General features: G+C 43.5%; 2 protein-coding genes across 13 annotated transcripts in view; one reads left to right on the forward strand and one right to left on the reverse strand.

The window, feature by feature from the left end:
- Erg28 (ergosterol biosynthesis 28 homolog) overlaps positions 1-2,402 on the reverse strand; it is a 9,471-nt gene extending 7,069 nt beyond the window's left edge. For both annotated transcript variants that reach the window (XM_029540636.1, XM_021201543.2), the window contains exon 1: positions 1,982-2,402. The gene's annotated coding sequence lies outside the window, so the exon portion shown is untranslated. The remainder of the gene's footprint in view (positions 1-1,981) is intronic.
- Positions 2,403-2,428: 26 nt separating this feature from the next.
- Positions 2,429-11,887, forward strand: part of Ttll5 (tubulin tyrosine ligase like 5) — a 228,384-nt gene continuing 218,925 nt past the window's right edge. For 6 of the 11 annotated variants that reach the window (XM_021201541.2, XM_021201542.2, XM_029540627.1 and 3 more), the window contains exons 1-3: positions 2,429-2,595; positions 3,966-4,137; positions 9,466-9,572. In XM_021201541.2, the coding sequence (XP_021057200.1) occupies positions 4,064-4,137; positions 9,466-9,572 (181 nt within the window). In that variant the 5' untranslated portion in view covers positions 2,429-2,595; positions 3,966-4,063. The remainder of the gene's footprint in view (positions 2,596-3,965; positions 4,138-9,465; positions 9,573-11,887) is intronic. The other 5 variants (XM_029540628.1, XM_029540626.1, XM_029540624.1 and 2 more) reach the window with 1 other exon arrangement.

Below are 11,887 nucleotides of genomic sequence, written 5' to 3' on the forward strand. Positions count from 1 at the left end.
CTGTAAGTCAGAATTCCCTCCACTTGCTGTAAGTCAGAATTCCCTCCACTTGCTGTATGTCAGCATTCCCTCTACTTGCTGTAAGTCAGAATTCCTTCCACTTGCTGTAAGTCAGAATTCCCTCCACTTGCTGTAAGTCAGCATTCCCTCCACTTGCTGTAAGTCAGAATTCCCTCCACTTGCTGTAAGTCAGCATTCCCTCCACTTGCTGTAAGTCAGCATTCCCTCCACTTGCCAAGGCCTCCAATGGCCTTCATCTCTTCATGCCATTCCTTTGCAATACAAATAGCTCAAGGGTGATTCAAAATCTACTCAGATACCTGGACACATCCTTCTAAACTTACAGAAGCTGCATCATACATTTGAATGGAAACCATAGTATAACTGTCTGACTGGTATTCTTAGTTTCCCTCTGCATGGCTCCCAGACACATCATGTTTCATAAACTAAAACAATCGAAAAGACTTGGAAAAAAAAAACTGTCATAGCTTGGTGTTGGGTTTCAAGAAAAGTACACTAGCTATAATTATGGAACACTTACATCCTATACTTATATGTGCCCCAAGTATATAACATTTCATTTACTCCCTACATCAGGATAGGCAGGCACTATTAGTATTTCCACTTTACAGATGGGGGTCAGAACCAAGAGCTAAGTGACTTGCTTAGGTAATATAGCTAATATGTGGCTGAGTGCCAGGGTCTGTGGACTCTGTTGCAATACTCCCTCATAGAATGTTTTGATAAAGTTTCTCATCTTTTAAAAAATATTTACTTATTTAGAGACAGGGTCTTACTATATGGCTAGTCTGGAACTCTACATAGACCAGGCTGGCCTAGAACTCCCAGAGATCCATCTGCTGGGATTAAAGGTGGGTGTGGCCATGTGCAGCAAAGTTCCCATTTTTCTTGAGGAAACTGGCAGGAGAGAGAGCTAGGTTCTGTACTTTTTGTTTGGCTCAAGCCTCGCTGAGTAGTGACTTCCATCAGCTCTAAAGGGATTCACAGAGACAATTTGTAATAACCACCATCACCTTGGTCCTTCGTTTATCTGTTGTCAAGCTAACTGCTTTGGCCTGAAAGCCGTAAGAAACTATCAGGCTTCCATTATTACTGTGGTAATGTTTCAGTATGATTCCCTACTACCCAGTGCATATAGACATCAAGTGAAGTGACGACGAAAAAACCAACTAGAAAGGGCTCCAGGAGAGAAAGGGGGGACCCCGAGGAAAGAGATCTCAAATGGGGACTGTCCCAGTCTAGAGATGAGGGGGTGTGCTGATCTCTGTCCCAGTGATCTTCACAGACACAGCATACGCCAAGATCTACTTCTCTTTACTTTCTCAACACCAGCTTGGGTTATTTAAAAATCTCCCCCCTGCCCCCCCCACTCACTCCCTTTCAGTCGAATGTTGAACTTACACCTTCCATTTATTTCATAGATCTTGCAAATCCCAGAGCTGATGAAGACACACCAGAGCATTTCTGTATGACTCTACCAATTCCTTAAACCCATTTCCCTGGAGTTAAGAGGTGGTGGGAGGGGTGGAGTTTACACCCTTGCCCAGTTCAGCATGGATGCGATACTAGTTAACAGTCAATAGAGTCAGATTCCTATCCTAGATCCACCACTCAGTTCTGGGGGCTTCAGACAAGCCAGCGAGACTCTAGAGACTCGGTTTTCTCATCCGTAAAATGGGGATATAAACATCTATCTCGAGGGTTAACAGATAATTACATGAGAAAAAGTGAAAGCTCGTTGCAGAGCTCGGTTCATAACGACTGCTCGCTCGTTCACTCATCCATCCCCAGAATTGACCAAATCTCCATTTTCCTAGCACCTCCCCTTGGACATCGTTTCTAGACTCCTCCACCACCACCCTCGGTAGCTTTCCAGGCAACCCCCATTCTCCTAAATTTTGCAGATAGTTTTACTCGGATGCAGCACGAATAACCTACATCCCACTCCAAATTCTCCTACCTGACGATCCAGTACTACGGCAGCAGTATCAGCAGCATCCGCAAACCAACTCCCCCAGAACAGCTCCAGTCCCAAGTCCACCTGGGCCACTTGTTCCCGCCCCCTCCCTCAGCCCAGCTCCAGGATTGGGTCGTTTTTGTCAGTCCTCGTTCTGATTGGCTACGCTGGCTCAGTTCGAGCAGGCGATAGGGAGTGAACCCCTTTGCTGCCAATCAGCAGTTGCCGCCGCCTGAGCCTCTTCCTGCCGCGCCGCTCACGCGGTAAACCCTTCTGTCGAGCGTGGCGGAACTCTGAGTTTGGAGTCAGTCTTTTAGGGGTGGGGAAAACGCAGAGAGAAAAGGAGCCAAGAAACCTCCTGGTGACCGCCTGGGTTGGCTCTGGCGCCTGAGCGCGCCGTGGTGACGCCATCCGTCAGCGCCCGCAGCCGAGCGTTGTTCGCGCCGCTGGCGGGCGCCTGCGCAGTGGCTCCTAGCGGGCGGTTGCTTGTTGGTTGTTGTAGTAACGGGGGAAGCAGCCTTCGGCGGCTGCGTTGATTCGGGCTGGGGAAGGAGGAGGGAGGTGAAGCAGAGCGTGGTCCCCGCCTGCCGGCCCCGAGCCGTGAGAAGATGAGACAGGTAAACGCCTGCGCCGGCGCGCTCCGGAGAGGTGCGCTGCAGGGTTAGGCGGGCGCCGCCGCGCTTCCCTCCGAGCTCCGGAGCAGCTGTTGGCTTCCGGGCGTGCTGTGCAGAAGCGCTGCGGCAGAGTCGCCGCGTCCTTGCCTGCGGAGCTCTGCCTGGGGTTGGGGTGTGCTGGGGTGGAGCTGGCGGCAGGTCCCTGTAGGGGCAAGGACTTCCTGAGCATCGGTCTCGGTTCTGCTCTTCAGGGAGCCACGGAAAGGTGGGCATCCCTTTCTGCCTGAAGGTTTTAACTTAAAAGACTCGAGCATTTTTGGGTAAAGTCGAGAAGTTCCTTTAGGAATCACCCGAAAAGAATCATTGAGGTTGTTTGGTATTACTCATTTCTGCTGAAGATGTGTAGGGTTGGGGTTAGTTACTGTTGCTGCAGTTGCTTCGTTTTTGAGAGTCTTATCGTATAAGCAAATGCACAGACCAGCAAAAGCTTGGAAAATTGCCCTGAATTGATTATCTTTGAGTAGTGACATTATGGTTAAGCGTTTTCCCTATACGTTTCTATTTTCTCTACAAGGGACATGAAACTTTTTCTCCATGGAAAGTGAAGTTAGAAGCGGGAGAATTGGAGATTTCCTAATTTTATGTGTCTACTTGATACCTGGATTAAAATGTGTGATTTTTTAAAAAAAAGTAGCAGTAATTATAGAGTATTTGACATCCCCTTTCCCTGGCCATTTATGTGATCCCTACTGAGGAGAAATATTTTCACCATCCTTTTATTAATAGTTCGGGTGATTTTGTTTTCCTAGAAACATAACAGCTCATTCTGTTTGCTTGTGGTAGTCTGTATAAATACTGACAAGGGTTTTGAACCTTGGATTTTTATTTTGATCCTGGTCAGATTTGTCTAGCAAAGTATTTTCTAAACGTATGCTATCAACCATCCACATCAGTGCCCTAAAGCCTATCTATCCTTTTTGGTGCTTGCTACTTTTACTATATAAAACGACTCAAGTTTAGTAACAGCTTTTTAGATACAGCAGAGACAATATCTGTTTGAAAAAAATTTGTGTCACATGCTTTTAATTCCAGCAGAGGCAGGCAGATCTCTGAGTTCCAGGCCAGCCTGGTCTACAGAGTGAGTTCCAGGACAGCTAGGTCTTCACAAAGAAACATTGTCTTGAAAAACAAAAACAAACAAAAACAAAAAAAGTTCTTGATTTTTGTGATATGTGAGGTGCCCTGTAGCAGAAGGTAAGCTTCTAGAGGTGGGAAAATACTCAGGAATATATTTCTTTTCATCTTAAAGATCATGCACAAAGTCCTGAAGTATGCGACTGCATTGTCTTTGAAGTTCTTCAACTTTCTTACAGGAGTCTGTGCCATCCAAATTGTTTGATCCAGTGAGACTGCAAGGAAGAAAGGTCTCTGAGGCCTCTGTGTGCTGACTGTATGACAGACCCCAAAGGAGATGCCAGTTGTGATGGCCCGGGACCTGGAGGAGACAGCATCGTCCTCAGAGGACGAGGACTTGGCCAACCAAGAGTGAGTGACAGCCAGGCCGCCCTTAAGGGGGAGGGGGTAGTTTCCTTTATTCACCTCCAGGTTCCCTTCTTTGCTATTGCCTGACCCTAGCTTCCATGTGTTGGAAGTCAAGATCATATTCACTTCCCATCCCTTTTCAGAAATTCGAAGGGTGGGCTATGTGTTTCTAGGCCTGTGAGTGAGTATCAATCAGCTTTAGATCTCATAAAGTTCAGATAGGAACTCAGGTGAACTTGGTTTTTTTTTTCCTCCTTCTGCTTTGTTTTTGAGGTGGGGTCTCTCATTTCTTTCTTTTCTTTTCTTTTCTTTTTTTTTTTTTTGGGGGGGGGGTGTTCGAGACAGGGTTTCTCTGTATAGCCCTGGCTGTCCTGGAACTCTATAGAGTTGGCCTCGAACTCAGAAATCCGCCTGCTTCTGCCTCCCGAGTGCTGGGATTAAAGGCATGCGCCACCACGCCCGGCTGGGGTCTCTCATTTCTGTTGCCATGCTCCTACTACATCTGGCTGTGTGTGTGCATGTGTGTGTGTGTGTGTGTGTGTGTGTGTTTGTGTGCGCACATTTTAAAACACACACGCCTGCTTGAGTTTATGTGCAGCATGGGTGTGCAGGTTCCTGAGGAGGCCAGGGTGCATGGAGTTTGTGGCAGCTTGATGGAGTGCTGGGAAATGAACCTGGCTCCTCTGCAGGAGCAGGAAGCTTTCATAACTGTTGAGCCATCCTTGTAGTCCCCGCAGTTGGTTTTGTTGTGGGTTTTGGGGGATTGAACTTGGGCATCAGGCTTACAAAGCAAGTACATTTACCTGTTGCACCATCTCCTGGCTCTAACAGGTGAACTGAGCGCAGTGCAGATGTAGAAGTCAGAGGACAACTTTCTGGAATCTGTTCTCTCCTTCCATCATGTGGGTCCTGGGAATCGAACTTGGGTCAGGTGTGGTAACAGGCACCTTATCCGCTAAGTCATCTTGTCAGCCTTGTGTCAGGTTAACTCTTAACAGCTTCTAATAATTTAAAACTTAGAGATTTTGAAAATTTTAGAGATTGGTGAAATGTTAAGTTCTTAAGCTCTGACCTTGACTACGAGTTTTCTCCGAAGCGATTACAGCTGTAGAATGGTGATAATATGAAGGGCAGGCCACACACAGCAGAACTGCTGTGAAGATGCTCCGATGAGAATACTAGCGCTCTGTAGCCTGTGCCGTGCTCATTGACCCACAAGGGCTCTCTCTAAGTTCTTTTGGGTTAAGGGTCAAGGCCATTCATTGACTGTTGGGTCCTCATAATGAAAATGATTAACAGGGCCAAGTGGAGCTCCTAGAGATGGTAGAGTAGCTCATTTAATATGCAGACTGAGAGATTTTAATTTAAAAATAGTATTTAAACTTTATTAGACTACAAATATCAAAGAATCTTCACCTCACAGAGAAGAGATGGATTGTGATTCTAATTTAGCTCTCTCAGTTTTGGGGAGTTTTATCTCTCATAATTTTACTCGATATGGAAGAGAAAAGCCTACTTAATGTTTAGATAGGCGTATCTAATTTATTTATATATAACTCTAAGCTCTCATGTATGTATACTGTACTTTCACCTTCTCCTTCCACTCCCTCTCCTCAAATTCATAGCTTCTTTAAAAAAAATTATCTTTACATAAATATGCACACACACACTCACACACACACACACACACTCACACACACACACACACAAACACACACACACACATATAATCTGGAGGCCAAGGTGACCTGAAGCTCACTAGGTAACCCAGGCTGGTCTCAAATGTGTAACAGTCCTGCCTCAGCTTCCTGAGTGCTTGGGATTATAGGCGTGAATAAGTCACTATTCTTAGCTTAAGGTGTTTCTCAGTCCCTTAGAATATATACTCTAGAACCTGAGTAACTCGCAGCCTATTTTGAAAGGACGTGATTAGATTCAAACTCTATAATACACATGAGATTACTTGGTAAAGCTATGAAGCATGATATAAATGTAAGGCAGTGTTCTTAGTAGCTCATGCGTTTATGGTAGACTGTGTAAGGTAGAAGATTATAGTAATGAGATTGGAGAAATAGTTAAAGCATTACGTTTCGAGGAAAGGCTTATCATTATTAGTTCATAGCACATAATGACTTGACAGTGTATTGGGGTCACTGTTTTCAGATAATTAGGTGGGTAATTCCCTCTGGTTCCTCTGCTTCATGCGACATCTTACTTCCAGTCTACTGCCTTTTACTAGTTTTAGAAAGTATTTAATGCCAACCAAGGTTGTTCTTTTACTCTTGTTTTTCCTTCTTTTATTTCTTTTTTTTTTTTTTTAAATCTGAGTAGTGGCTTAGATGATGAACACAGATAATATAAGATAACTGACTGTTGCTTATATTCATAATTGAGAAATGCTAAATATCTAGTAGATTTCCCAACCCTCATCTAAATTCATGGAGTTTTTGCAGACTTCTGCTGTAGATTTTTCACGGCTACTCTGGTTTTGTCAGCTCATGGACAGGTCTATCGTAGACTGGCTTTCTACTCTGGGAAGCTGACTCAGGGTTTCTGACGCCGTGGTGAAACATCAAGACCCAAAGCAACACTGGGAAGAAAGAGTTCATTTTAGCTTCCATGCCCAGGTCCCAGTCCAGCATGAAGGGAAGTCAGGGCAGGGACCCAGCAGGAACCTGGAGGCAGGACTGAAGCAGAGGCTATGGAAGATGCTGCTCACGGCGTGCTCACTCACAGTTGGCTCAGCCTGCTTTCCTCTACAGCCCAGGGCCTGTGGTGGCAGTGCCTGCAGTGGCCGGGCCCTCCCCTAGCCATCACTAATTCACTAATGTCTTCAGGCCAGTCTGTTGCAGTCATTGTCTTAGGAGTACTTTTGTCTTTCTAGCTATGTCTAGGTTTGTGTCAAGTTGACAAAACAAAAACAAAATACAATAACCAGGACAGAAGCTTAAAGTCAGTTTTTTTCTGTCCTAGGGAGTAGGCTTACATTTTAGAAGTTACAGGAACTAGAAGGGCTTTTCCCGTCTGAAGAAGCTGAGTTGTTTCGTGGCCACCACCTCTGTTAGATCTGATCAGATCCCCAGGCCTTATTAAAGCATTAGTTCTTACAGTCCTGGAACACCACACAGACTGCCATTGTTGGCTTCAATTCCAAAATTGAGATTTCTCCTCCCTGGTGCGCTCTGTTGACAATTGAAGCTGACTGTGCCATTATCCTTGTTTTAACCCAACATTATTTCAGATAACAAGTACACGGAAAATATTCTGTATCTTGGTTGGGTACCCCAGATACAAATTTATATGTAGCTGTGGAAACTTCCATCTAAGAACTTGACATAAGGCCTTTTTAGTCACTGAAAAAAAATTAGTAGTCTTAATTTCTGTTCCACAAGTAAGCATTATGTCAGTTACTGCAGGAGCTCATAGAAAGGCAGGGAGAAGAATGGTGCTAGCATGAAGAAGGCACAGTGGCAGGAGGCTGGAGCTGTTTCACTCTCTGTCTGAGTTGCTGACTCAGGATTTCATTAAGTCAGCCACACAGTTGGTCTGTTTCAGTCTGAATCATTTACATACTTTGTTATGGAGCTGGAGAGATGGCTCTGCAATTAAGGGCTCTGGCTGCTCTTTCAGAGGACTTGGGTTCAGTTCTCAGAATCCAGGCAGTAGCTTACAGCTTGCTGTAACTCCAGTTCTAGGTGGCCTGATACCACCTTCTGGCTTTCGAAGACACTAGACATGCATGTGGTGCACGTGCATATATGCAGGCAAACATTCATATACATAAAATGAAAACAGACAAATCTCCAAATACTTTGTTCTTCATACCTAACAAAGCAACCTTTCTTATTATATGCCAGTTTCAGGTATAAAAATGAAGATATAAACTTCCAATTTTTAGTTTCCTAATCATTTTGAATTTTTTCCTTTCACCACTACCTGCAAGTGTTGCTATTTTCTGATTTGTTTTACTTAAAGAGAAAATGTTATTTTTATTGAAATCGACCTCTGTCAGAAAACTTTCAATGAAATTTTTTAAAATTGAAATCAACTTCTGTGAGAGAACTTTTAATGACATTTTAGCATCTGCCTGAAGTACTTTTTAGGTTTACTAATTAGTACTTTACTAATAATTACCTTAATAGTTTATTTCTCCTTTTATCTTTTTATTGTCTGTGAGCGGAAAGAATTCTCTGTCAGGGATTTGTCTTACCAGCCAGGACCATGGCTCTTTGCAGCTGTGGATCTGTTTATTGTGTGCTGAGTCTTGTTGGGCATTCTTAACTGCAGTGTAATCTATTGTTTGTAAATCTGAAGGCACAGTGGTACCAGTCTGTAGCTAGTGCCAGATTGACAAGGACCTCTGGCTACTTTCCAGGCTCTGCCTATTTTTCCTGTGTCTACTGACACAAGCTAAGGTCATTTAGGGAGAGGGAATTCCAATTGAGAAAATGTCTCCATCAGATTGGTTTGCAGGCGAGTCTGTAGGGCATTTTCTCAGTTAATGACTGATGTAGAAGGGCCCAGCCTGGGTTGGTCCATAGTTATATAAGAAGGCAGGCTGAGCAACCTGAGAGGATACGCCATTATGCTGTGTTCTGCATGGCTAGACTTTAGTTCCTGCCTCCAGGTTCCTGCCTTGCTTGAGTTTCTGCCTTGGCTTCCCTCAATGATGGACTGTTAACAGGACATGTAAACTGAAAGAAAACCTTTTTTTTCCCCAAGTTGTTTTCAGTGGTCGTGTTATATTATAGCAGTAGAAAGCTAACCCTCTTCTTTACTTCCAACATCAAGAATAGCAAGCATCCACATTCGTTTTATTAGAGAACAAACTAGATATAGTAGTTGTTTTCTTTACTGTAACGCTTTGGTGGCTAAAGGCAAATCCCAAGGCTGCCAGGTTTCTAATACTCGTGTCCTGGCCACAGTGCAGTTGTAAATTTGGATTGGGAGGATAGATCCTGGCTCTGCAGTCTGTGGTCTGGCTTTTGTGATCACGTGAGTTTTTAGAGAGCAAGTCTTTTGATGTGGATCCTATTCTATTTAAGGAATGGCTAGCTTAAATTCTCAGTGTTCACTCTGCAGAACTTTACTGAAGCAAGTACCGGGAGAAAGCAGTCCTTGGGTTCTCTCCTCTTATACTCTATAGTTGGATGGCCTTAGACAGGTAACTGAGACACTTCTGCCTCTTGCTGATAGTGTGGGCAAGAGGGTTAAGTGACATCTCTGTTTAGTGCCAAGTATGAGGTAGGGACAAACCATAGTTATCTGCTTCAGCTGTTAATTCCGATTTTGAGCTGTGAATTAATGAAGCATTTTTTTTTATGCCTGTAGGGATCACCCATGTATTATGTGGACTGGAGGCTGCAGGAGAATTCCAGTTTTGGTTTTCCATGCTGAGGCTATTTTGACAAAGGACAACAATATTCGAGTAATTGGAGGTAGGTGTAACCTCTCCTATAGAAAGGGGATCTGGGCGTGACCTCTGACCACTTTAGAACACGTTACTATGATACAGAGAGAGAGGCCTTGGCCAGGAGAACACGCATTGGGTTGTTACTTGAAATATTATTCATAGTTTCTTAAATGGTTTCCTGAGTTTCTCAAAATCATGTGTATGTGTTTATTTTTCAGGTTATATTTACTTAACATGTACCAGAGCTTACCATTTTGACCACTTTAGAGTGTACAATCAATTGGCATTTGGTTCATTCATATTTATCACCAGTGTCTAGCTTTAGGATATTTGCATCACTTGGGCAGCCATTCCCTCTTCTCTATACTGCCAGTGCCTTATGACTGCTAATCTTTCTGTTTCTATAGATCTTCCTATTCTGCATATCATAAAAATCAGTGTTTCTCAACTTGTGGCTTGTGGTCTCTTTGAAAAACTGTGTCCAAAAATATTTACATTAACAGTAGCACAATTACAGTTAGGAAATAGCAACAAAAATAATTTTATGGCTGGGGGAGTCACCACAACATGAGGGACTGTATTAAAGAGTTGCAGCATTAGGATGGTTGAGAGCCCCTGATGGATGCACACTGCATGAGGCCTTTGTGTCTGGCTTCTCTTACGTAGCATGTTTTTACAGTCTATTCATATTGTCCCGCGTATCCTTGCTGGGTTATAATAATTTTATTTTTATCCATCGTCATAATTTGTTTGGACACTGGAAAACAGTAGCTCATTGAGGTTTTGATTTTCATTTGCTTAATGCCTAACAGCCTGGGACATCTTTCCATGTACATCTTGCTCTTTGTATGTCTTTGACAGAACATCTGTTCAAGGCTTTGAGTATTTAACAAATTGAGCTTTGTGGTCATTGAGTTGTGAGAGGGTCTGATCTTTTTGTTTATTTGTTTTTGTTTTTTCGAGACAGGGTTTCTCTGTGTAGCCCTGGCTGTCCTGGAACTCACTCTGTAGACCAGGCTGGCCTCGGACTCAGATGTGTGCTTTGCTTTCCCCACTGTGTAGGTTGTTTTTTGAGGCTTCACTTTCTGTGAGATATTTTATCCTCAGCAGTGCTGTTTAGTGTTGACAGGATCTGACTTACCTATTTTTTTGTTTTGTATGCCTTTAATGATTGTGTTTGAGCATACATTGCCTAACCTAAGTTGAATTTTTCTATGTATTTTATATTTAGAGCTGAATAGACTTTGGTTCATCTTGAGTTTGTTTCTTACAGTGCTCACCCAAGTCTGCCATCCTTCTTTCCTGTATTAGCAGTTGCCTCAGCATAGTTAGAGTAGTCTTTTCCTATTAAATGGCACGGTTGTCAAAATCACTTGACCATCCATTTATGAATTTGTTTCTGTACTCTTTTTTAAACATTTTTTTTTTCATTTTAAGTGCATTAGTGTTTTGCCTGCATGTATGACTGTTACAGATAATTGTGAGCTGCCATATTGGTTCTGGGAATTGAACTCAGGTCTTCTGCAAGAGTCCTCAGCGCTCTTAACCTGATGAACCATCTCCCCAACCTGTTTCTGTACTCTTTAACAGGCCATTAGTCTAGACATTTTTAAAATTTGTTTTTATTTTATATGTATGTATGTTTTTCCTGTGTGCATGTAAGTGGAATATGTGTGTGTTTGGTGTCCCCAGAGACCAGAAGAGCATGCCATATCTTCTGGAACTGGAGTTACAGGTGGCTGTAAGCTGCCATATGACTGCTGGGAACCGAATTCAGGTCCTCTGTCAGACCAGCAAGTGCTCCAGACCCTGAGCATCTCTCTAGCCCCTGTCCAGTACTCTCCTGCCAGCATCACGTAGCTCTGATTACCCACTGTAGTTAATTTTTTTCTTTTAAGACAGGGTCTCTTGCCAGGCATGGTGGCACATACCTAGAATCCCAGCACTTGGGAGGCAGAGGCAGGTGGATCTACATGAGTTAGAGGCCAGCCTAGTCTACAAAGTGAGTTCCAGGATGGATGGTCAGAGTTAAACAGAGAAACCCTGTCTTGAAAAAACAAAACAGAACAAAACAGGCCTCACACAGGTCTCACACAGTTCTGGCTGGGTTCAGGGTTTTTTTTGTGGCCAAGGCTCACCTTGAGCTCCAATTGTCCTGCCTCTATCTCTTAAAAAAATTTTTTTTAAAGATTAATTTATTTTATATGTGTGGTTATTTTGCCTGCATGTGTGTATACACTCCATGCGTGTGTAGGGCTCTAGAAGTCAGAAGAGAGTCATGGATCCCTTAGAACTGGGTATAGAGATGGTTGTGAGCCACTGTGCACATGCTGGGAACTG

This window comes from Mus pahari, chromosome 7, assembly GCF_900095145.1.
Source record: "Mus pahari chromosome 7, PAHARI_EIJ_v1.1, whole genome shotgun sequence".
Taxonomy (NCBI): Eukaryota; Metazoa; Chordata; class Mammalia; order Rodentia; family Muridae; genus Mus; species Mus pahari.